This window comes from Diceros bicornis, chromosome 15, assembly GCF_020826845.1.
Source record: "Diceros bicornis minor isolate mBicDic1 chromosome 15, mDicBic1.mat.cur, whole genome shotgun sequence".
Lineage (NCBI taxonomy): Eukaryota > Metazoa > Chordata > Mammalia > Perissodactyla > Rhinocerotidae > Diceros > Diceros bicornis.
Genome location: NC_080754.1, coordinates 43,388,192 through 43,414,593, shown reverse-complemented (window position 1 = coordinate 43,414,593; position 26,402 = coordinate 43,388,192). Strand labels below are relative to the sequence as shown.

Below are 26,402 nucleotides of genomic sequence, written 5' to 3'. Positions count from 1 at the left end.
CCGGATGCAGAGAAGCGGCATTGGCTTTGCCCTCACGCAACATGGCCACCTTCCGCCTTCGCGCTCGTTGGTAAATTGGCTCTCTCGGCTCCCGTTATCCACCCGGGTTTTGTATTGCCCGCAGTAGCCATGGCGGGCATGAGTTTATTGCAGAGGGCTGCGGTCACTGCGGTGGCCTCTCTATCTGGTCGCCGCCTTGGCTCTCGACTTGGATTCGGGGGCTTCCTCACCCGTGGCTTTCCGAAGACTGTCGGTGGGTGCTGGCTTTGGGAGAAAGTGCACTCAGGGGTTGCGGGGTGAAGGAAGGAGGACTGTTCCCGGGTGACCTTGGTGGGATTTGGAGGGAGCCGGAAGAAATTGCGGGCGTGGGGCTTCAGAGAGACAGAGCATGGGCTACCTGAGGAGATTGAGGGTTTTCCTAAAGTAATCAAATCGATCGGGTTTAAATTATTAATTAGCATTTGTGAAACACTTTGCCATTCAGCCATCCCAACTGGTGATAATTTGCGGATGAAGCTGAGGTTAGAAAGGCATAGAGCTGAGACCCATGTTTCTCAGGCACCGGATTCTTTGCACGTTCCACCTGCATGAGGTTCTAGTCCCGCAAAATGGAAAGTCACGTTGCTGAGGAGCCCACTGATGCTAAGTAGTATGTAGACAGGTGGAGAGGCTCAGGGCTAACTCATCCAGTAGGGGCAGTGCCTACATGATACTTTTAGGGGTCCACGAAAATGTTTTCTTTTAAAATCAGAAAAAAACCTATAACGTTAAGGAATATGGGATAATGGATCCAGCCTGCATTGTATTCGTTTTATGTCAACCCAGTCATAAATAATAATTTTTAATGTTTTCTTGGAGAGGAAAAGACTCATGAAAGAAAAGACCTTAGATCCTAGGAAGGTCATAATGCACTGACGGGAGGGCCATTTGGAGCCCATTGGAGACTGGGTTGAATTCTAGGGAAAGAAGTAATCATAATAGCAAAGCATCAAATGCTTTGTATTCAGTCTATTTTATTCTTTCCAAGACTCTGCAAAGTAAGTACATTATTATCCCCATTTTACAGATGAGGAAACTGTGACTCAAGTATTACAAAAATAATGTGCTACTGTACTAAATTTAATAATAATAATGGCAGCTAGCATTTATTGAGGACTTATTATGTGCTGTGCACCATTCTAAGATTTTAAAGGTATTACTTCATTTAATCCTCTTGATCAAAGATATACTTCTAAGCTGTTTGCCCTATGCAATACAAGTATGTGGAGAGGAAGTAAAATTGACTTTAAAGCCAAAAAAGATCTTCTCCAACCTGAAAATATCTTTTTCTGTTTACTCCTCTTGCCTTTTCCCAATTTAATTTGAATTATGTCACTTCACATTATGAGGCATTGTACATAAGGACTTGCTGGAAAAATGATGGAAAAGACCAGTGGTATTCAACAGAGTTTCAGCAGGAATTTGAACCTGTTAAAAAGCTACATGTGGGGCTGGCTGGGTGGCGTAGTGGATAAATTCTCGGGCTCTGCTTCAGCGGCCTGGGGTTCGCTGGTTTGGATCCTGGGCATGGACCTACACACTGCTCATCGAGCCATGCTGTGGAGGCATCCCACATACAAAATAGAGAAAGATTGGCACGGATGTTAGCTCAGGGCCAATCTTCCTCACCAAAAAAAAGCAACATTTGCTAACATTCCTTGATAAAATCCCCTTGTAAGCCATTTATGATTACAAAAATCCTCCTCTTCAAATATTCCTCTGGATAGTATTTAATCAGGCCTAGCTGGAGATAAACTGAGGTAAAATTTCACCCCCAGATCCTCTTTATACACTGTTCTCCATTCTTGGAAGTCCAGAACAATAATTACAGAGAATCTATTCCCTTTCCACTAGAAGCAGGAAAGAAGCTGTTAGTTCTACTGAAGGTTACTGTGTTTCAGCTGTGTACCTGCTCTCAGAGGTATTTTGCATGTGAAGCCTTATCTGTCGCGGTGGAATGAAAGGTTTTAATCTGTTATTGTTTATGTCTGCTACTACAAGAATGTAAGATCCAGCAAAGTGGAGAACCTTGTCTAGTTTGTTTCCTCTGGAGCTAGACTGCCTAGCTTCAAATCCTGTCTCCAGAGTTTAGTACCGGTGTGACCTTGGGTCATTACATCTTGGAAGCTAAGTGGAAAGCACTTTAATTACTCAGAACCTGCAATTCTTCATTTTTAAAAAAGAGGATGTTTATTATAAGTGTGCTTATATTCTGTTGACTTGACAGGGCAATAAAGTAAAACTAATCTCTTTCCTATTGACAAGTATTTATAACCCTGAAATGTATTTCTGCAGAATTTTGCATCTTTCTGGAAATGTCATTTTGAAATGAACTTGTCTCTTACCATAAGAAAAGTAAAAAAAAGAGAGAGAGAAAGAGGATGATAATTTTAACTTACCTCATAAGGTAGTTGTGAATAGTGAGTGGGAAAAATCTACACCACCTGACATTAGCCTTCTGCAGGGCCCTGTGGCCACACTTTTCTTAAACATTTACTACTGTCATGTTATCTTCATTCACCCTAAGTGAAAACTTTTCTCGGAAAATAAGCAGATAAAAGTATTCTATTTAATTAAATTATTTATTAAATGTCAAATATCAAGTGATTCCAGAATAGGTTAAGTTCTCCCCTCAGCTGCGGGGAACTTTAATGTTGAAGACTGATGTGTGCATATTATGGTTTAAAAAAACTGAGAGGAGTATTAAAATGATTATATAGACAAAGTGGTGTGGAGTTAATTCAGATATGGAAGATGGGGTGTTTTAACTGGATTCTGGGGATAGTTTTAACAGGTGCAATTGGCAGATAAGTAAAGGATATGTTTTCTAATATATCTGAATATGGGGCTCTTGGGATATGTAGGTGTTGAGAGAGAAGGCTAAAAAAAGGAAGTTGGGACCAAATTGGGGGAAGGGAGGACTGAATGCAAAGCCAAAGTATCTTAACTATTTTGTAGACAGCAGTGTTTTAGCTGAAGAGCAACATCAGTAGTGTGTTTTAGGAAGATGCTTCCCGGGGCCAGCCCAGTGCCATAGTGGTTAAGTGCATGCGCTCCGCTGTGGCGACCTGGGGTTCGGATCCTGGGTGCGCACCAATGCACCGCTTGTGAAGCCATGCTGTGACGGCGTCCCATATAAAGTAGAGGAAGATGGGCACGGATATTAGCTCAGGGCCAGTCTTCCTGAGCAAAAAGAGGAGGATTGGCAGATGTTAGCTCAGGGCCGATCGTCCTCACAAAAAAAAAAAAATAGGAAGATGCTTCTGCATATTGGATGACTTATAGGGGATGTCGATTACTTAACCCAGTGAGATAAAGAGGACATGGAAAGAAATGGAAAGTTTGAATTTTAGAATCAAGAGGCCTTGACAACTGATGAATGAGGGGTAAGTGCAAGGAAGATGACAGACTTTTAGCTTGGATAATTGAGTTGGTGGTGCCATTAACTGGGAATAGTCTGAGAATGGGAAAGAAAATGACCAATTTTCGGGCTGGCCCCGTGGCTTAGTGGTTAAGTGTGTGCGCTCCGCTGCTGGCGGCCTGGGTTCGGATCCCAGGCGCACACCAACACACCGCTTCTCTGGCCATGGTGAGGCCGCGTCCCACATACAGCAACTAGAAGGATGTGCAGCTATGACATACAACTATCTACTGGGGCTTTGGGGGAAAAAAATTAAATTAAAAAAAAAAAAGGAAAATGACCAATTTTTGATTGTTGTCTTGGAGACAAAAAAATCCTACATTATCTTATTTGATCCTCACAAATATCACAGTTTTCAGAAACAGAACTTTCTGGAGGTTATTTGCATTTAAAAAAATTGGTTATTGAAACCTTAGTTCCACGTAATTAATGAATACCTAATTGAGAAATTCCAGGCTTTAGAGAGTGGTAAAAGATACCTATTTTGGAGGCAGGAGGATCTGAGTTCCAGAAATCCTGGCAGTCATCTGTTGTTCAGCTAATGTTCACTCTAATATTTTTAGATTGTGTCGGGGAAGAGGGAGAATCCCCCTCCGCCTTTTCCCTTAAGATTCTTCTGGCTGGCCAAATAATTAAAAAGACAGGTTAGCAGAAGAAAATAGTACCAAATTTAATAATGTGTATACATGGGAGAAACCAGGGAAACTGAGTTTCTCAGCACAATAGCAGAGATTCTCATCTTAAATACCATCTTCAGCCAAAGACAAAGGAGGATGTTGGGGGTGGGGGGAGTCAGTTATGGGAGATTACCAGAAAAGCACAGTAAACAAGAGTAAGGTTATGATGCAGATTTAAGGCCTCACCTTTCACACTGATAAGTTTTTAGAGATGAGGTCATCCCCCCTCTTCCCAGTACAGAGGGAGATACCTTTACAAATGGCAATTTCCCTTGTAAATGTAAATATTTGTCTGGCAACTCCTAGCAGGGCCACTTGGAGAATGTGGCCGGCAAGAGACAGAGTTTTTGATAAGAGGGGCCTGTTGGTGCCTTTCTATTGTAACATCTATTTTAAATTATATTACGGCCATCATATGACAGTAACTCCTTCCTGGAACAGGTCTTCTATGTTAAATTCTTTGGGCAGTTAGTGGGGGAGGTCAAATGTCCGTCAGAGAAAACAATCAAGGTAAAGAGACATATTTCAGGTTGGCCAAATCTTGATCTCCCACAATTGTAAGCAGATTGCCCTATTATATCAAAAACAAATCATGAAGTCTCAAAATATTTGCAGAGAGTTTAGTGCTGTGAAGTATACTTTAGGACAGTTAATAGTAATAACAATTATCTAGCACATTTAATGACATGAATAATTGTTTTACAATAGGGTGCAGTAGTTCCCCCTTATCTGAGGGGAATACATTCCAGGACCCCCAGTGGATGCCTGAAACCATGAATAGTACCAAACCCTGTGTATACTATGTTTTTTCCTATACATACATACCTATGATAAAGTGTAATTTATAGATTAGAGACAGTAAGATTAATAGCAATAACTAATGATAAAATAGAACAATTATAACTATATTTTAATAAAAGTTACCGTAGATCTTAGCAACCTCAGCATGTGATTTTTTTTCTTCCCTTAAGTTGAGAACTTTCACCTTTTCACTTAAAGGAAGCACTTTACTGCTTCTCTTTGGCTTATCTGAATTGCCAGCATCAGTACTCTTGCACTTTGGGGCCATTTTTAAGTAAAATAAGGGTTACTTGAACACAAGGACAGAGATACTGTGACAGTTGATCTGATAACCAAGACAGCTATTAAGTGGCCAATGGGCGGGTAGTGTATACAGCATGGATCCATTGGACTAAGCTGTGATTCAACCTGGGACGGAGAGGGACGATGCAAGATTTCATCCTGCTTCTCTGAATGGCACGCAATTTAAAACTTACGAATTGTTCCTTTCTGGAATTTTCCATTTAATATTTTCGGGCCGCAATTGACCTTGCGTAGCGGAAACCTTGGAAAGTGAAATCGCGGGTAAGGGGAGACTACTGTACAGCAATTCAAAGGTAGGAGAGATCTCATCTCGTTGGGAAGAATGCTGGTTTCTTAGAAGATAAGATGTCATCTGGGCCTAAAGAGCAGACTTCAGGAGAGTGGAGGGCATTCCAGACATTTAAGCTTGATTTAAATAAAGGATAGACATCTTTCTGACATGTGTTTTGACTGAAATTCCTTTAATGGTAAATTAGTTTTTTAATCTGCAGTGACTCCCATGTGAAATTTCCTTGACTGCATTTACACAGCAGAAACATGGTAACCCTCAGTTAGGTCCTTTCCTGCTTCCAGCAGAAAGGGCTTAGAGTGCCTGTAGTGATCCTTCCAGACTTCCAAGAAAGGGAAATACTGTAGAAAGAAGATCCAGAAGTGGAATTTTGCCTCTGTGTATCTCCATTGAAGCTTGATTAAATACAATCTGGGGGAGGATTTGAAGAGGAGGATATTCACAATCAGAAATGGCTTACAAAGGGATTTTTTCAAGATATATTAGTGTTTACTTTTGAACAGGTGCTGCAGATATGTTGATAAATATCTTTCCATCTATTTTACAGTTAAGTCCCTGACGTATATTGCCTCATTAGATGAAATGGCATAATTTAAATTTATTTCTTTTGCAGCATTAGCAAATATTTATTATAGAGGTAAACAAAGATAAGTAGCCCACCAAGAGCTGCCTGCTATTGAAACAAATTCAGTTATTTAGATATTTCTTTAACAATGAATAAAAATGAGGAGAGCTGTCGTTTACAACAGTACATCAGTCTGTTTAAAGATACCCTATCTGCCCTGCCTTTAGTACTCAAATAAAGAAGCATACTTTTTTTATATTAATTCTTATTAAATATGTATGCATGTACATTTTCTTACAATCTGATTTTATCTCAGAATGTAGCAGTATACCCATATGAACCTTGTATATAACAGGGTAGTTTAATATTTCCAGCTCCTGTGCGACACAGTGGAGACCATGGGAAAAGACTGTTTATCATCAAGCCTTCTGGATTCTATGACAGGCGTTTTTTGAGTTTAATGGTGAGTTAAAAATTTTGTGGAATTAAACTCTTTACATACCAATAGGAATTTTTTCTTGCCTGTTTAGAAAACATCTTTTATTTTATAAAAGATTTTATTTTGTAAATTCATATTTCTTTTCTCAAAAGATAGTGAAATTGTGTAGTAAGGTCTAATTTGTTACTGACTTTCTTTTTAAATTAGTGAACATTTCCTTCTTCAAAAAAAGGATTCATCCATATTGGGGGTAAAAATTGAGCCTTTCCTTTCTTCTCAAGATTATGGGGTTTTGAAATATAATCTGTGTTCCCTGCAAAAAAAAAAAAAAAAAAAAAAATCTATAAATTATAAAACTTTGAAAACGGATTCATTTGGGGATAATTATTTGTATTACTAAAATGTTCTTTAAGTTGCCAAAGAACTCGAAAGACTTTAAGTAACTTCACTATTTTGGGATATGATTTTTTTATTTCTGTCTTGTTCAGGAGCATTGATTTCAGAGACTGAAGCGGGGTACTGATGATATATTTGTAACTTAAGGCTCTATAAGGAAAATTAGAGGCTTAGAGGAGGGAAGATTGTCTGGACTGTCTGCCGCTGTCCTGAAGCTCTGACCCGCTGTTTGAGCACTGGCTGCCGTCTAGACCTTCTCCTGCCCGCCCATTGTGCTTACTGCCCCTCTTCAACCCCTTGGTTGAGCTCCCCCTTTTCTTGTGATGACCAACGCAAACTCTGTGCAGTGGTTGAAATCATCCTAATGTTTTTATGCTTTTCTTCTTAATACAAAAAGTTCTAACTTTTATTGCATTGCTTCAACCAAAAAATGAAAAATCACTTAAATATATATTGTATTATACTTGTACAATTAATCCTTACTTTTTTCTTTCATTTCTGGTGCTAAATATAGGCATCTAAAAGCTAGAGCAAAAGAAAATCACAGAAATAAATAATATGATACTGCATCTCCAATTTGGCAGGTTTATGTTACAAGAAATATAAGGAAGTCATGTACTGAGGAAAATTTGAGGGTGAGGAAAGAGTTAGGAAATGGTTATGTGAAAACTTTTTTTTTTTTTAATCTTAACAGAAATTTTACATTTTGTTGACTGGGATTCCAGTAGCAATTGGCATAACTCTGGTGAACGTATTCGTTGGTAAGTACCAACCCCCCCACCAAATTGGTAAATTTTTAAAACCTATGTACATTAATAAAAAAAAATTATGGATATTATAAGGAAAACTTCTTTAAATAACAAAATAAACATAAGCATGGGAATTTATTTTAAAATAACCAAATCTTAATCTGCAATGTTGTTTTTTTTTTTTTCCCTCCAAAAACCTTTAAGGTCACCAACTCTGTAGAGGCCACATAAAAGGCTTCAGAAAGCCTTGTTTTCCTCCTCTTCATTTCCCAAAGCCAGCTTTGACGAGTCTGAATAAGGAAACTAGAAAGAGATAGACGTGGAAGAGAGGCAAAGGGATGGAAGAATTGTTTTATCTATCCTGGAACATAGAGAATTACAATCTTCTGAAAAAGAGTGGAATTGGGAATGACAGTGAACGTTAGATTTTCATGGGAAGTTCTGCTCAAAGTCTTTCTAACATCTTGAATATTAAAATGTTTTGTCTAGTAGGTATAGGGAAAACCAGAAGGAATAATGTCTTTTTTTTAATATGTCTTTTATTGTACCTTGATACACCATATGAAAACAAAATGGGGAATACATATAATGCCTATAGACAATGCCTGACACAAAGAAAACATCTAAAAAATATCTAACAAATGAATTGATTTTCAACCAGATTGAAGTGAATTTAAAATATTAGATAACTTCATTGGTACAAAGAAAAGATTCTTTAAAACCACAAGACTTGGTTTCTTACCTAAAGAGTGAAGAATTAACATTATCAACTCCTGATACTAAAGTTGAACATCGCTATTTTCTCTTATTAGGTGAAGCTGAGTTAGCAGAAATTCCAGAAGGCTATGTCCCAGAACACTGGGAATATTTCAAGGTTGGTGTAGGTCATTGAACGTTACTTTCTGTTAGGTGTCTTTCAGTGCAATGGTTAATGTCTTAATTTAGCAATTATGATAATAGTTTTATATTCGATTTTTGATATCAAGTAGATGATACATTTTGTGCTCACTGTTTATAAGCAACTTCTTTTGGTAATTTTCTTCATTGTTTTATTACTTTAAGCTTTACGGTTTTTTAAAGAAAGACTTTGTAGTGTGTTCTCAAGCTAGCAGAGTAACAGTCAGAATTTATCCTTAGTTTGGTGCCATAGGAAAGATTTTACCAATACTAATGCTAGCTGTCATTTATTGAGCATCTACTGTGTAGCAGGCACTATGATAAGTGTTTTGCAAATATTATCTCATTCCATGTAAAAGGTGCTATTAGTATTCCCACTTTAGAGATGAGGAAACTGAGGCTTAAAAGAGGGTAAGTGACCGGTCCAAGAGATAGGGCCGGTGTTTGAACCAGGCAGTCTTGACTCCACAGCCTGCACTGTTAGTCATTTTACCACACTCACTACTACTAAAACCCAAAATTAATTCTGTTACTTGTCTTTACAAGTGTTGTATCGAGAATGCATTGATTAGAGTATATCCCATCATGTTTTATTATCTAAATGAATTATATTTTAGAAAAGAAATACTTCATTATTAAATCTTAAGGTAAGCCATACAATTAGTTTATCTTTGCTAACTGATAGAAAGGGCTCCATTTTTGGTTCACTAAACCCTGGATTTGGCTTTTAAATCTGCCACTTAAGATACTCAGTGTAGTGTAATGGGAAAGAGCATAGGTTTTGGAGTCACACAGACCTGATTTGAGTCCAGATGCTGCCACGTAGTAACTGTATAACTTTGTGCAATTTGCTCATCTATAAAATGGGGACAAAAATAGTATCCACCCAATGGATTAAAATTATTTGAAATATATATAAAGTAGTTGGCACATTGTAAGTGTTATTGGTTTACCTGAGATGGTCATTTTAAAGAATAGTAAACTGGAATAGCAAAGTACTGTTCAGAAACTAATTTTAAACAAATTTTCTCTTGTAGCATCCTATATCAAGATGGATTGCCCGAACTTTCTTTGATGGTCCTGAAAAGAATTATGAAAAAACACTGGCTATCCTTCAAATTGAAGCTGAAAAGGCTGACTTACGGTAAAAAAAAAGGAGGGGGAGGGCAGGGAAGAAAATCCATTCCTGTGGTTGCAAACCACAGGAAAAAATTTAATAAACCTATTTCAATATCTATAATGCTCTATGTAAAAGGAGGACGATGGGGAGAGAATTAGCCTGTCTAGAGTGGAGATTTTGAGTTGGAGACTAGGAGGCTATTAGGAGATAATATCCATCAGATTAAAAGGAATTCTTTTTAAAAATGTCCTACTCTTAAGTGCAAGGCAGTCTTCCTCTTCCCTCCCTCCCCAATTTCTTTTTCCTCCTGCGCCAAGTCTCATCCTTAGAGGTGACCACTATTTAAGGATTTTTTATATATGTTCCTAGAAAAAACTTTATGCATTAAAAAATATATTTTGTATATCATTTAAAAAATATATTAACCCAAATGGAATCCTCTTATAAATGCTATTCTGTGCCTTGTCTTCATTTCACTTAAATATATCTTGGTGGTCTTTCTATGATAGCATATAACCCATTCTTTTTAATGGCTGCATAATATATTTCACTGGATGGATGTACCTTAATTTTTTTAACCAGTCCTCTATTGTTGGTACTTAGGTTCTTTCCAAGTTTTTTGATATTATACATAGTGCTGTAGTGAATATCCTCATACATATATTTTTGCATGTTTATTCAATCTATCTGGAGTATACATTGTATACAGTATACAGTATGAATTCCTAGGAGTGGCACTGATAAGCCAAATGTTATATGTTTACATTTTAGATAAATATTGCTAGAAATTTATATAATGTTATAAACCAATGTTACCTCAGTTAAAAAATGTTACCATGTGCTATTGCCCATTTGTAACCAATAAAACTTGTACCAAAAGTCTCACACAGGAAAATTAAATAAATAAATAAATAAAATAGCTTTAAATTAAAAAAAAAACAAAAGATAGATCCACAATCACAAAGGTATGTCATCTCTCATAGATAGAGTTAGTGAGCTGGTTAAGGTTAGTAAAGTGAATTCTTAAACTGTGATTAATTTCCAGTCATATGAAAAAGTTAATATGTAGTCTATAAAAATGGAAAGTAAAAGGTTCGATGGAGAGGGACTATTTCAGGAATATGTGGTAGTTTGTAGAAAGGCTTGGATGTGGAAGAAGGAGAGTATCTTTATACAATACAGATTATACAGTTTGTGAAGAAGGATGAGGACAAGTAAGTAGATCTTAGAGTTGGAGACTGTTTTTCTTAGTCCTGATTTTTCTTTACAAGTATTGATTGTCTGTCTGATGTTGACCAGGCACAGTATGATGCTGGTGGCTGGTGAGTAAGATATCATTCCTGCTCTTGAGAGGTTTTCTGTCCTAATGTGATGGACAGCCAGTATAGATAAGGCATGTGAGCTCTTCCAAGAAGCCTTGTTCATTTTTTAATTCCTAGCACTGTGGCCATAATAGTAGGCATTGTGTAAGCGACACTGCCCTAACATCTAAAAGGCAGGAAGACAGGCAACGCATTACCACCATTCAAATGAAAGTGATCTGTCCCGACAAAGAGCAGAGACAGGGGCGAGAATCGATCCTCAATTCAAGTGATGTTTTGGTGATTAAAACAGTATTTGATGGCTAACTACATAAGCAAGATAATAAAAGTAAAAAATAAGTCCAAAATTTTGCTTATAGGTGTATATCCGCTATATGCATACACATGGATCTGTGGAGGGACATTATACTTTATATAAAAGCTATAGACTCTCTAGTGGTTTTTCTTTCTTTTTTTTTTTTTTTTTGTGAGGAAGCCTAGCCCTGAGCTAACATCTGATGCCAATCCTCCTCTTTTTGCTGAGGAAGACTGGCCCTGGGCTAACATCTGTGCCCATCTTCCTCTACTTTATATGGGACGCTGCCACAGCATGGCTTGACAAGCGGTCCATCGGTGCACGCCTGGGTTCCAAACCTGCGCACTTAAATGCTTCGCTACCGGGCTGGCCCTCTAGTGGTTATCCTTTATGGAGATAATTTATTAAATTTGTAATTGGAAATGCTGGAATCACAGTATTGCTATTCCATTTGTTACAGGTTAAAGGAGCTGGAAGTACGAAGATTAATGCGTGCAAGAGGCGATGGTCCCTGGTATCAATATCCGACTGTTGATAAGGCACTTATTGATCATTCTCCAAAAGCAACTCCTGACAACTAATCTTTTATTTCTCCAAATAGAAAGTATATTCTCTTTAGGGGAAAATAAATTAATAAATATATTCTGTATTTTTGTCCTGTGTGATGAATAAATGATCTTCCATCGCTCTACTTCTCAATGTTGGTTCAAGTTAAGGCTTTTTCTGTGTGCGTGTGTATGCGCGTGCACGTGAGGTTTCAGTCTTGTTTTTCAGGTTCATTGAGGTGTAACTGACAAAATTGTAAGATATTTAAAGTATACATCGGGCCGCCCTGTGGCTTGGCGGTTAAGTGCACGCGCTCTGCTGCTGGCAGCCCGGGTTCAGATCCCACACGCACACCGACGCACGGCTTCTCTGGCCACGCTGAGGCTGTGTCCCACATATAGCAACTAGAAGCATGTTCAGCTATGACATACAACTATCTACTGGGGCTTTGGGGGAAAAATAGATAAATAAATAAAATTATATATATAAAAAAAAAGAAGCACCTGCAAGATTCCCAGGCTCAAAAAAAAAAATAAAGTACACATCGTGATGATTTGATATACATAGACATTGTGAAAGGCAGATTAAGACTTTTGGGGGTTTTGGCTTCCTCTTTTAAGAAGATTTAAAATATAATTTTAAAAAACTCAAAAATAGGAACTCGTGAACTTGTAAAGGTATAACTTTGAAAGGTTAATGTTTTATTTATCTGACAAATGGCAGTTAGAGAAGTCTAGTTATATTAAGCATTAGAGACTATAGTGGTTCTTACACATGCTTGTATTGTATCTCGATCAACCAGGGGCAACTTGGGATTTTAAATTACACAAATATTGAACCAACTATATAAAACATTAACACTTTAATAAACAATTTTTCAGTGAACAAGTCTCCGTTTATAATATTAGGTTTTTTAGCCATATATCGTTCTTTTTAAATACACACATGCGTTTTTCTTAGATGCAATCTCTAAGATTCCTTAGAGTTCTTTTTTGTAAACACTGGAGAAGTTGTTCCACAAGGTAAAATGATTACTGCAAAGATTATGAAATGTGAGTAAAAGCTAAAATAATGGCTGTCATTTATAAAAGCATTTACTGTCTGCTGAGCACTATGCTAAATAACTGCATTTTTTCACGTTATTTTCAAAATGACATTATGAGGTACTATTACTCTATTTTGCAGATGAGAAATTGAGGCTCAGAGATTTTAAACACGTACTCAATATTTTCAGAAATTAACATTTACACTTCAACTTCCAAAATGACCTTCAGCTTCAAAAATTCATTATTCCCAAACCTATAACAGCCTATCAGCACATTACGACTTTTAGAAGTATGTTCTTATTTCTTCATGAACGTAAAAATGAACTCAGGCCTCCTAAGACGTAGGTTAGTGGCTCTCCAATATACTATCCTCAGGCCAAATAGAGAAATGAGTTTTGCTATCTAAACATGAAACTAAAAATCAGAGGCCACCCTTCAGCGAATACCTTTTGCCTTAAGAGCCCTAAGTGCTCTTGACAATCCAGCCAAGATGGTTTGGGGTGGTTGCATTTTCTTACTTCCCCACGAGAGGGCGACCTCGCCCAGCTACTCCCAGCTTTCGTTCTGGGGATTCCATATGCAGTCTAATTACCACCTCCTACTTCTGCCCAAGAATTTGGGAGAAGGGCATGCTGTCCTTAAAGCCCCTGCTTACACGAACCCTTCAGTTTGTAGGAGAGGGCCAAGGAGAATGGAAGCATGTAGGTCTTGTTAGTGGTGATTATAAATGATGCTATATCTTTTATACAGTATATCTGTATTTTTCTACACATAGAGGTGTACTTTTATGTTCACCTTTTTTAGACTTGACAGGTTACTTTTTGGCATTAGTAGATTTTCATTTTCTCCTTTCTACTATTATAAATGTTAAAAAAAACATAGAAAATATGGAGAGTGTTGTGAGAAATACTGATAATCCCACTTACCCACAAAGAAATTTGAGAAATTTCCTTCAGCTTTTGTTTCTTTTTTAACATAACTGGGATCATATATATAAAATGGAGGCTTTTTTTAAAGTTTGAGAAAGTGTTTCTTGGAGAGAAATGTTAATAAAGCTAACATATATATGTTTATACTGATTTTTATGTCAACTTTTTTCCAATTCAAATATTTAAGCTTATATATTGGTCACTATGATACATACTGGAGATAAAGTGGTCATCACAGTTGACATGATTCCTACAAAGAGTTTACTCGTTAGCACAGACAATAGACATTAACTCAGAAATTACAATGCACTGGGTTTGAGAGAGAAGAACAGGGCACTGTGGTAACCTGTGGGATCCCAAGCAGCATAAAGGTACGTGGAATGACTAGGCTCATTTCACAGCATCTGGGACGTAATAGACAGGAAAGGTCTGTTTAGTGAATTATACATGGATTTAACACTGTTTTGAGTTATCTTTAAGTTATCTGTTTTCTTTTTTTGTAGTTCTCCAGGGCCCAGCATGGTGTTATAAAAAGGCATGGGCTTGAATTGAGCAGACCTCAGATTAAATCCTGAGCTTGCCTGTTACTATGACAATAATGACGACTACCATCTATTTAGTAGCTGCTACATGGGCCAGACGTAACACTAGGAACTTCGCGTTTACTCTTCCCTTCTATCTCATGTTGAGAAGTTCCTTCACTTCTTTGAGCCCTATCTCTAAAATGGGCATTATGTTCTTCATCCCATGTACTGTTGTGAAGATTACTGGGAAAATCACGTACAGTGCCTACTACATTGGTACATAATAAGTGATAAAGGAAGACTTCTCTTTGTCAACTAAAGATTAAAATAGTCCATTCCTTTTTCAAGAAAATTATTAAATATTCCATAATACCTCTGCTTCAGGCCTATTGACTTTATAGAGTAATGGAATTACAGGTAGACCATAGCTAGCGGGCAATGTTTGTTAAAACCACTTCCAAATCATGGAAAAAGTCGAATGTACCAAATTCTTACAATGTAAATTAACTATGCTAGTCTCCTTAGGAACAAATACATTCTGCTGGAGATCACAGGAGTTAGCAGTCAATTCCCTGGGCTCAATCTCTTTCCTTATGTCACCATTTCTCAAATTTCAGTCCTTCTCGATTCCAGCTTTCTCTATTTGTGCTTCCATATATGATATATACTTAATATTTTCTATAAATTGAAATTTTTGAACTTAAATTTTTAGAAAGAAATGTTATAGCGTGACTATAAGTAGAAAATCAGTCCCTTCTCATAATTAAAAGGTAATCACAAATATAATTAAGTATTATATTCTACCTCGATTCTGTTGCCTTCCCAAGGCTCTGAGCCTAAGGCCTGGCTCTCTCTTTGTTAAAAAGGAGATTAATGGTGTTAAAAACATACTAGTACCAAATGGAGACTTTCCTCCATGTAATCAAATGGAGAATTGAAAAGGCGACAACTCTGTCATGATGTGATGAATTATCTCATATCCTCCAGGTACATGTCCACATTTTGAAAAATTATTGTATATTTCATTAAGATGGCAATTCTTTGGCATTGGAAAACATGGAAATAAACATCTTCTAAAGTATCCAATTATAATTTACCTTAAATAATTCATATTTTCATTTGTTTTCCAAATTATATATTAATTGCTAATGCATATTATTTAGCATGATATTTAATTAGTTATCTGAGAGCATAAGTTACTCAGCATTTCCCATCAGAATCCAACCATAGAGAAGTTCTTTTTTGGAGAACATTTGAGCAGAACCTACCTACAATCATGATGTCTTTTCTATTTTTAACCTAATAATCACACACCTAGGGATTTATTCTAAGGAAACAATCTACAAAAATATACTCACACACACCTATGCAGTTTGCCAACCAAGAATGTATAACCTCAGTCTAATTCAATCCTATCACAAGGAAACACCAGAAAAATCAAAAATGGTAAACATTCCATTAAAAAAAAGCTGGACTGTATTTATTAAAAATGTGAGTATCATAAAAGACAAAGAAAGGCTGTGGAAATATTCCATATAAAAAGAGGATAAAGACACATGCAACTAAATGCAATACCTGGACACTATGCTGTGGTGGAGGGGGAGATGTTATAAAGGACATTATTAGATTGACTGACTAAATTGGAGTACGGAAGGTTGGAGTAGGATTATATCAGAGTCACTGTAAGAAGTTGATAATGCAATATGTTTAGGCAAGAGAATATTCCTATCTTTAGGAAATAGACAAATTTAACAGTAGAAAATAGACATATTTAGGGGTAAAGGTGATGTATGTGATATGTTGTAAGTGACTTACCCTCAAATGGTTCAGAAAAAATATCATTTATGTATATATGTGTGTGCATATACACAAATGCGTGCATATACACTCACATACATACCCACATATGTGTGTGTATCCCTCTCACTATACATATATTTAGATCTATGTGTAGATATGTGTGTTATGGGCTGACCTGTTTCACTCCAAAATTCATCTATTGAAGTCCTAACCTCCAGTACCTCAGAATATGACTGTATTTGGAGTTACGGTCTTTAAAGAGGTAATTAACTTAAAATGAGGCACTAGAGTGGCCTCTAATTCAATATGACTGGTCTTTTAAGAAGGAGAGATTAGGACACAGACCTGTACAGAGGGAAGACCATGTGAAGACACAGGGAGAAGATGGGCATCTGCAAGCCAAGGAGAGAGGCTTCAGAAGAAACCAATCCTGCTAACACCTCTATCTTGGACTTCTGGCCTCCAGAACTGCGAGAAAATAAATTTCTGCTAAGTCACCCAGTTGTGTACTTTGTTATGGAAGCCCTAGTAGACTAATACAATATGCATATATATATATATGCTTATATGTGTGCATATATATATCCGTGTGTATGTGCATATGTGTATGTATGTATATTATACACTCATATATACACACACAGGAGTGAGAGAGCAAATACAAGCAAATGAAGTAAAAGGTTTATAGATAATCTGGGTAAATAGTATGTGGATGTTCCTTGTACTATTTTTATTTTACAACTTTGAAATTACTTTCAAATTTAAAATAATAAATAAGTGATATATAAAAAATAAGTAAATGTACACCATAATTGCAAATGTGAACAAAATCTAAAAGCAAAACAAATAAGATAAAATCGTTGATTTAAGGTAGAGGAATTATTTTCCCCCTCAAATATCCAACTTCCTGTGATACTATTTTGTTGTGTTTTACATTGCTTTTTTAACAAATTAAAAGTAGCTAGCCTTTATTGAGTCCAATATGAGGCAAACACTAATTAAGCAATTTGTATATTTTATCCTATTTATTTTTCACAATAATGCTTCAGGTTAGATTTTACTATCCTCATCATTTAAATAAGAAAAATGGGGTTCAGAAAGGTTAAATAAAGACAGTAGCCTAAAGTTACATCTAATAAAAGTTATACCAGATTTTCTAAAGGAATTAAAAGTAAAATAAATAAATAAAAGTACACCAGTCCTGGGGAGGAAGTGACAGGACTAAAGGCCTTGGTAGGTTGTAAAGTGAGTTTCACTGGGCACATCTCTCTAAGTACCCAGTGCTCTCCTCCTTTCCCTTGGATATGCGCAATTTAACAATCCCCTATTTTTGAGCATTTATATTGCTTCTAATCTCATAACTAAATCTTTCCATGCATTCTTAATTGGTTCTTTAAGATAAACTCCTAGAAGGGACATTTTGGCCAAAGAGGAGGTTCTCAGGCTTTTGATGCATCTTCCAAAGTGGCCCTCCTGAAGCGTGGCACAATTCACATTCCCACTGGCAGCATAAGAGGGCATCAATTTTCCCAAGCCCTGAAGTCTTAAAACCTTCAAGTCTCTTGTCAGCCTGACAGTAGGATTTTGTGACAGACAGTTTCTTTCAACACCCCCGAGGTCTGTGAAAAGTGTAATTCTCAACTTATCATTTCCCATTCAGCACATACCTTATACCGTTTCTCGGCATTCCAGATCTTGGCAACTTGACACTACTAAATTGCTTGACGTACTCATTGAATTGCAATAAAAGATGATTAATGCCAACACAACAAATTTCTTCAGAAAGTAGTCTTCTGTTCCCTGCAGGTATTTTAAAATTTGTCTTTCATTTCTTTGAACATGATAATCATAGTTATTTTATATTCTGTATTGTGAATTTAAGTATCTGAAATCTTGCAGATACGTTTTTGTGTATTGGTTGTTTCAGCTGTTTTCACTCATCGTGCCTTGTTTTCTTGTATGCTTGATTATTTTTTACCGTTAGCTTTTGATTTCCTTTGCATTTGTTTCTGCCAACCATTGCCAGTCTGAAAGTATTTTAAAGATGAAATTGATCTCCATAGACACAGTCTGGTCCCACTTGTACCCATTGATAATAGAGTACCAATCCACAGACAAACTTTGACAGCATTATGGATTCCCTATAGCAAGCAAGAATGTCAAGCATTTTGGGGTTGTAGATGCTGCCTTTGTCAATCACCTGCTGGGTGATGGACCTGAAGGAGAAGGTGAAGATACTCAACATGTTCTGCAATATGGCTTTGCTGTATTCCACTTTGTCTCCAGTTTTAGTCAAGTGCACATCTCTCAGGCTTTCAGTGGTGCCCCTGAGACCTTGGTTGTGATGCCCAAGGCTGAAAGAAGGAAGTCCTCCCAGGTCCAGAGATGTGCTCTGGGCTGACTGTGTGACTTCGCATGGAGCTATGGCATCAATTCAGGCAGTAGCTGGCAGCTGTTTGGCAAGGAGTATGTCTTGAATTTCAATGAGTCCTTCTTGGAAAACATGAAGTTCACTTTACCCTGGATATGAGGCCACGGTTTCTCCAGAGCTGGGTTGTTTTCCAGATGCCTTTCGATGGTTTTGCATTTCACTGTGTTCTTCCCCATCAGCACCAGAGCCTTCCCCTAGACCTAGAGGGAAACATGGATCCACTGCGTTTACTTGGAGACCACATTTTCTGCTCCCATAGTAAAATATTTTGGATAATCTTCCCCAAGTTGGATGATTTTTAAGACGGTTGATTTCCAGGCTGCTATGTCTTCTCTGGACATCATGTCAGTACAGTGGCATTGACCTAAAGATGTTGCAAGATCTAAAGATGATGTCACTCACAAGAATGCCTGGGGAAAGGAAGTGGATTCTTAAAAATTCCCCGTTATGAATCTTGTGCTCCTGGAACCATATCATCATTGTGACTCTAGAGAAAGGGGAAGATTAATGCCACCTTGAAGGTAAGGGAAGTCCTGATGACAAGCAAGAAAAGCAAAAACTTCAGATTCTTGGAGGCATGAAGGCAAGGAGGGAGGAAGAAAGGAGGAGGCGGAGGGAGAGAGAAAGGAGAAGTCAGACACCAGTATCATTTCGTTTCTACCCACTCGAGGTCAAATGTTTTGGAAGAGGGAAGTGAGAAAGCAGGATAAATGGGCACTTGCTGTAGTAGAAATATACAGAGAGGCATTGAGGAACCCAGAGACACTGGTGCTAATAGCCCACTTCCCTGAAGAAGGCAGTGAGTGTCTTGGGAAGCCTGTCTTTGGCACAGTGCCACATTTGTCCAACGTGATGTAGGAATGAACACTGAAATCCCTGAGGTGGAGATGTAAGAAGGGAAATTTCCAAGAAATAAAGAACTTAATCCGAGGATTAAAAGGGCATACTCTGTTCTAGGAAATAATGGAACAATAGACTCTAAGCTATATCTTGGTTAAATGATTGCATTTTAAGCTTAAAAATGGGGGAAGGGCTGGCCTGGTGGCGCAGCGGTTTAGTGCGCTCGCTCAGCTTCGGCAGCCTGGGGTTCACAGGTTCGTTCCCGGGCGCGCACTGACACACCGCTTGTCAAGCCATGCTCTGCCGGCGTCCCATATAAAGTGGAAGAAGATGGGCATGGGTGTTAACCCAGGGCCGATCTTCCTCAGCAAAAAAGAGGAGAATTGGCATCGGATGTTAGCTCAGGGCTGGTCTTCCTCAGGAAAAAAAAAAACGGGGGAAATAGGAAGAGGTTGTTAAAGAGTACAAGCTTTCAGCTATAAGATGAATAAGATCTGGGGATATAATGTATAACATGATGACTATAGTTGATAACACTGTATTGTATAAAAAAATTAAAAATTAAAATGGAAGTAGGGGAAATTTCTAGGCAGAAGAATCAGATCACTTATAAGGTAGAAAAATGAAGTTTTCTTCAGGTATCACGTGTTCCCCTTTTTATAAAATTATTTCCGACTAGCCATCCATTCATCTACCTGTTAATCTACAGACATACAGAGAGAGATACCTGGAGTGAAGTTCACCTATTATTAATAACGGTGATTCTGAGTGAAATAATTTTGGATGCGTTCTGTGCTTTACTCCTTGTTTTGTTTTGTCTCAATGTTTTTATACTACTTCTGTTGTTAGGACTACTATGGTAGAAAAATTTAAGAGTCATTTCTATTTGAGGTAATGAACGTTCAGTTCACAGAAACACTTTTGTCTGTATTCTTCAAAAATAGGAAGCAAGGGGATATTGCTTTTGTTTGAGCAAGAACAGCAAAAGGAATCAAGTTTAGCAGGAATCCTGACTGCCTGTATCAGTATTGCACATTCGGGTCTGGATTAGTCAGTTTCTGCTGTGGTTTACAAAAATGAACAACAGTTTCTTGGTCTTAAGGGCTGAAGGGTAGCCTTGGATCTGCTGGGATCTGCTGGTACCAGGTGTCTTCTCCTCCCAAGAATCTAGATTGAAGGGACAACTTTTAATGATAATACTCTGCCCACGGGTAAACATGGGAAGGGCAGGACAGGAATGAATATGTTTGAATAAGTAATGTAATACATAACATGGACCTTGATTCCATACTGTCCTGTCTTGTTTCATTTGTGTCACATATGTACCTTTTTCCCTTTTATAAACTATAGGCTTCTTGAGGGCAGGCATCAGGACTTCGGATTCCCATTCTTTCATCTCCCAGCTGTGTTACCTTAGGCACGTTATTTGACTTCGTATAGTCTTGATTTTCTCATCTGTAAAATGAGGATAATAATAGGCCCTACCTTTAGGGTTGTTGAGAGGATTAAATGAGATAATGTAGCCCCTGGTATAGTAGAAGCTCAGTAATTTATCTCTCTTCTTCTATTTCCCTCACTCTCTTCTCCTTTCTCTTTTCTTCCTTCTCCTCTTCCATTTATTGTCCTATACCTTCTTCTCTTGTTAGTTTCATAGGACAAATTTTTCTTGAGAAATATTCATGTTTTTAACTGTTCTTGCAAACCACTTACATTTGATGGGGCCGTCAACGTGACATTGGAAATAGTACAACACAACTTAGAATGAGTGACACTGTACATATCTGTCAGAAGTTTCATTAGCACATCTTGACTTCCTCAGATGCTTTGGAGCTTTCTCCTAGTGTGGTCTCTTGTCATGTCATCATTTCAGGAGGATTTAGGAGATGTCTGAGTTTTAAAAAAAATAGAAGAGGCAATGAAAATGAGAAGAAAGAGAGGGAAAGTACAATTCTTATATGATTTTTTTCATCCATAGAACGTATTTTTTTATCTTCTTAACATTTTACAAATGAAGAGACCAAAGTGTGGAGCAGTTAATTAATTCTCTCAGATGATATAACTAGTAAATAGAGCTGACTAGTTCTAGGAGTAGAACACTGGCCTTTTATCTCCCAAATCAATGTCCTGTCCTACAAGTTCCCTTACAAACGATTTCCTTGGCGTGGTCATTTCTTGCTGCATACACTCTTGCAACATCCCCCTGCAGGCTCTTTCTGTCAGCAGCCATGCTCCTGCAGCCTATGCCACACACTACCACCAGCCTCATCTTCCTCAAAGGTCCCTTTCATGTATGTCACTTTCCTGCCCAACAGCCTTCAGTAACTCTCCATTGCTCGTAAGGAGGAAGCCCAAATTCCTTGGGCTGCTCCAATCTGCCTGCAGCATCACATTCTTTTCTGTGGTAAACTTTCTGGATACTTGATTCTTGCAAAACCAGCCTGTCCTTTAAATTTATTTTGTGCATTCCCCCAGTATGCTAGTTTTTATCTGTGTCATGCAATTGATGACTAATCATGTGTATATTGTTTGTGGAATATTGAATATTAGGTAGGCAAAGGGAAAATGCATGGATGCACACACTTACCAAATATATTTTGAGCATCTATGATGCGTCAGGCACGAGATGTCGAGAGAGAGGAGTTGAGAAGGTAACAGGTGGTTTGTAGAAGAAAGTATAGTTCCTCATTAGAAGAGAAGCAAAAAGGTAATTCAAGCTGTATTAGTTTCCTATAGCTGCTATAAGAAATTACCACAAACTTGGTGTCTTAAAATGACAGAAATTTATTCTTTCACGTTTCTGGAAGCCAAGTCTGAAATCAGTATCACTGAGCTGAAATCAAGGTGTTGGCACGGCCATGCTCCCTCCAGAGGCTCCAGGAGAGAATCTGTTCTTGCCTCTTTCAGCTTCTGGTGGCTGCCAGCATTCCTTGGCTTGTGGCCACATCACTCCAATCTCTGTCTATATGGTCACATTGCCATTTCCTCTTCTTCTGCGTGTGTCAAATCTCAGTCTGCCTTTTTCTTGTAAGGACATTTGCGATTACATTTAGGGCCCACCCAGATAATTCAGGATAGTCTCCCCATCTCAATATCCTTAATTTAATCACACATGCCAAGCACAGACTTTTTTTTGCCGTATAAGATAATATTCACAAGTTTCCGGGATTAAGACGTGAATATCTTTTGGGGGGCCATTATTCAGCTTACTACATAAGTCATGAGATCATAAGAGCTTTTAAGAGACTTTCATATAAAAGTGTTAAAAATATAGGGTACTTAGTTACTTAGTACTAAATACTAAGTAATAACAATTTTTAAAAATTGGTCTGGGGGCTGGCCCGGTGGCGCAAGCACTTAAGTGCGTGCCCTCCGCTGCGGCGGCCCGGGGTTCGCCGGTTCAGATCCCAGGCGTGCACCGAAGCACCACTTGGCAAGCCATGCTGTGGCGGCATCCCATATAAAGTGGAGGAAGATGGGCATGGATGTTAGCCCAGGGCCAGTCTTCCACAGCAAAAAAAAAAAAAAAAGAGGAGGATTGGCAGATGTTAGCACAGAGCTGATCTTCCTCACAAAAAAAAAAATGGTCTGTATTTTCTAATGGTAGTAGTATCATTTAGAAATTTTATTCAGCTATCTGTAACAGAGCATCCCCCACTGACTACCTGTTTCAGAAAAGGTGAATTAAACAAGATAGAAATTTATTTTTCTTTTATGAAAACCATCCAGAAGTAGCCAGCCCAGTGCTGACTTGTATGCGGCTCTAAGAAATCATAAGGGACCCTGTATCTTTCCATCTTTATGCTCTGCCACATCTGGATTCCATCCTCAGGGTCATTTCATGGTCCAAGATGGCTGCTGGAATTCCAAATGTTACATCCAGATGCCAGGCATCAGAAAGGCATAACACCTTCTGCTTACATCTTAATGTCTAGAACATACTAGATGCATCTAGATGCAAAATTGGAAAATTTAGTTTTCCATCTGGGCATATTACCCAATTTTTTTTTCCTAAGGGAGAAGGGGAGATGGATATTGGAAATCAATTAGGAATCTTTTCACAGTAATAAACACTCTTAAAACCAACTTTTTCTTGAGATATAATTGACACATAACATTATATTAGTTTCAGGTGTACAACATAACAATTCAATATCTGTATATATTTCAAAATGATTACCACAGTAAGTCTAGTTATCCATCACTACACATAGACACAAATTTTTTACACTTGTGATGAGAATTTTAAGATCTACTCTCTTACCAACTTTGAAATACACAACCATATTATTACTATAGTCACCATGCTCTACATTACATCCCCTAAATTTATTTATTTTATAACTGGAAGTTTGTACCTTCTGACCACCTTCCCCATTTCACTCACCTCCCACTCCCACCTCCCCACCCTGCAACCACCAATCTGTTCTCTGTATCTATGAGGTTTTTTTTTTTTAGACTCCATATTTAAGCGAGATCATACATTATTTGCCTTTCTCTGACTTATTTCACTTAGCATAATGCCCTCAAGGTCCAACCACGTTGTCACAAATGGCAAGACTTCCTTCTTTTTTATGACTGAATAATATTCCATTGTATATACATATTCCACATTTTCTTTATTCATTTTTCCATCGATGGACACTTAGGTTTCTTCCATATCTTGTCTATTGTAAATAATGCTGCAGTGAACGTTGGGGTGCAGATATCTCTTTGTGTTAGCTTTTTGTTTCCTTTGGATAAATACCCAGAAGTGAAATTGCTGCATCATATGGTAGTCCTATGTTTAATTTTTTGAGGTACCTCTATACTGTTTTCCGTCGTGGCTGAGCCAATTTACACTCCCACCAACAGTGCCCAGGGGTTCCCTTTTCTCCATATTCTCACCAACTCTTGTTATTTCTTGTATTTTGATAATAGCCATTCTAACAGGTATAAGATGGTATCTCATTGTGGTTTTGATTTGCATTTCCCTGATGATAAGTGATGTTGAGCACCTTTTCACCTAACTGTCGGCCATCTGTATGTCTTCTTTGAAAAAATCTTTACTCGGATCCTCTGCCCATTTTTTAATTGGATTGTTTGGTTTTTTGCTATTGAGTTGTATGAGTTCTTTATATGTTTTGGATATTAACCCCTTATTGGATATATGATATGAAAATATTTTTTCCATTCTATAGGTTGCCTTTTCATTTTGTTGATGGTTTCCTTTGCTGTGCAGAAGTTTTTTAGTTGTTTTTTTGTTTGTTTGTTTTGTGAGGAACATCAGCCCTGAGCTAACATCCATGCTTATCCTCCTCTTTTTGCTGAGGGAGACCGGCTCTGAGCTAACATTTATTGCCAATCCTCCTCCTTTTTTTCCCCCAAAGCCCCAGTAGATAGTTGTATGTCATAGTTGCACATCCTTCTAGTCGCTGTATGTGGGATGCGGCCTCAGCATGGCCGGAGAAGCGGTGCGTTGGTGCACGCCCGGGATCCGAACCCGGGCCGCCAGTAGCGGAGCGCGCGCACTTAACCGCTAAGCCACGGGGCCGGCCCAGAAGTTTTTCAGTTGGATGTAGTCCCACTTATTTAATTTTGCTTTTGTTGACTTTGCTTTAGGTGTCAAATCCAAAAGATCATCACCAAGACTGATGTCAAAGATCTTACCTCCTATGTTTTCTTCTATGAATTTTATGGTTTCTGGTCTTATGTTCAAGTCTTTAATCCTTTTTGAGTTGATTTTTGTGTATGGTGTAAGATAGTGGTCTAGTTTCATTCTTTTGCATGTGTCTGCCGAGTTTTCCCAACGCCGTTTATTGAAGGGACTATCCTTCCCCTATTGAGTATTCTTGGCTCCCTTTCAAATATTAGTTGACTGTATATTTTAGGGTTTCTGGACTCTTCACTTTGTTCCATTGAGCTATGTGTCTGTTTTTATGCCAATACCATACTGTTTTAATTACTACAGCTTTGTAATAGAATTTGAAATCAGGGAATGTGATGCCTTCAGCTTTGTTCTTCTTTCTCAAGATTGCTTTGGCTATGTGGAGTCTTTCATGGTTCCACACAAATTTTAGGATTGTTTGATCTATTTCTGTGAAAAGTGCCAAACAAACATTTTTTTGAGCAACTTCTATATGTAGAAGCACGGCTTAGGCTTGGGGATACAAAGATGTATTATGATGGTCTCTGCCTTCAAGAGACTTGCAATCTAGTTAAGGAGACAGAGCGCATAAATAAAAGATTAAAAAATGCATTTCAGTATCTAATGAGTGATATATGTAGTAAATGTATGTGGTAGAATTTCTGAAAAATGTGGGGCAAATAGGATTTAGAAAAGTTGAATGAATGAGGGAGAATATTCCAGCTGAGTTTCATCATGAGCAAAAGTATAGAAGCGCGAATGTTCATGAAGTGATCAATAAATACTGAGTAGACCGATTTTGTTACAGATATGTCTGGAGAAAGGAATTCCCCAAACTAACCTGCAGTCACTCCCGTAGAGAGGAAGGAAGGGTTCAGATTTGTAGATAACGATAGAAATAATAAAAATAGTTAGCAGGTTCTACGAACTCTGCTAAGTGCTTTACAAACATTTCATATCTTTGTAACAATTTTGCAAGATGAGTACTGTATGTATGTATGTATTTATTTATGGTCTGATCAGCATCCTTTCTTTGCAGAATGGCTCCTTCCCAATCACAGGCATGGGCACATTTGGAAGCTCAATCAAACAGACTCCCTTCCAGAAGTCTGAATCTTGAGTACAGACACATATGGGTGGAATGAAATTATTATTGCATCAACTGGTGGCAGCATCTGGAAAGAAGGTGTACGAGCGGCTGCTACTGTGATCTTTGGTGCTTTGGTTTCTGATAGTTCAGCCTATCCTTCAGTACCAGGAGTCACCCTTTAACTTCCAAGACATCCCTTCTTACTGCTTATGTTAGTTACAGCTAGTTTCTATTGCTTACGCAGAAGAACTCTAACCTTT

The 26,402-nt window shown here is 37.8% G+C and overlaps 1 protein-coding gene and 1 pseudogene across 2 annotated transcripts; one reads left to right on the top strand and one right to left on the bottom strand.

Annotated features, from left to right (window-relative positions):
* Window positions 1–53: 53 nt before the first annotated feature.
* NDUFB5 (NADH:ubiquinone oxidoreductase subunit B5) lies at window positions 54–12,004 on the top strand. 2 transcript variants are annotated; one of them, XM_058556298.1, is made up of 6 exons: window positions 64–253; window positions 6,470–6,558; window positions 7,625–7,691; window positions 8,492–8,553; window positions 9,614–9,720; window positions 11,774–12,004. In XM_058556298.1, the coding sequence occupies exons 1-6, from the start codon at window positions 130–132 to the stop codon at window positions 11,892–11,894; spliced, it is 570 nt and encodes a 189-aa protein (XP_058412281.1). In that variant the 5' UTR covers window positions 64–129; the 3' UTR covers window positions 11,895–12,004. The 2 variants fall into 2 exon arrangements, with proteins under 2 accessions (XP_058412282.1, XP_058412281.1); XM_058556299.1 differs by lacking the exon at window positions 9,614–9,720 and having other exon boundaries at window positions 54–253.
* Window positions 12,005–18,196: 6,192 nt separating this feature from the next.
* On the bottom strand, window positions 18,197–18,930 carry LOC131414606 (large ribosomal subunit protein uL10-like; annotated as a pseudogene).
* Between the last annotated feature and the right edge of the window lie 7,472 nt (window positions 18,931–26,402).

Excerpts from the sequence above, each read along its gene's own strand:
- NDUFB5 (XM_058556298.1), top strand. The coding sequence starts at position 130 with ATGGCGGGCATGAGTTTATTGCAGAGGGCTGCGGTCACTGCGGTGGCC. Across the intron at positions 6,559-7,624 it reads GGCGTTTTTTGAGTTTAATG|AAATTTTACATTTTGTTGAC; the intron begins GTGAGTTAAAAA and ends TAATCTTAACAG. Across the intron at positions 7,692-8,491 it reads TCTGGTGAACGTATTCGTTG|GTGAAGCTGAGTTAGCAGAA; the intron begins GTAAGTACCAAC and ends TTCTCTTATTAG.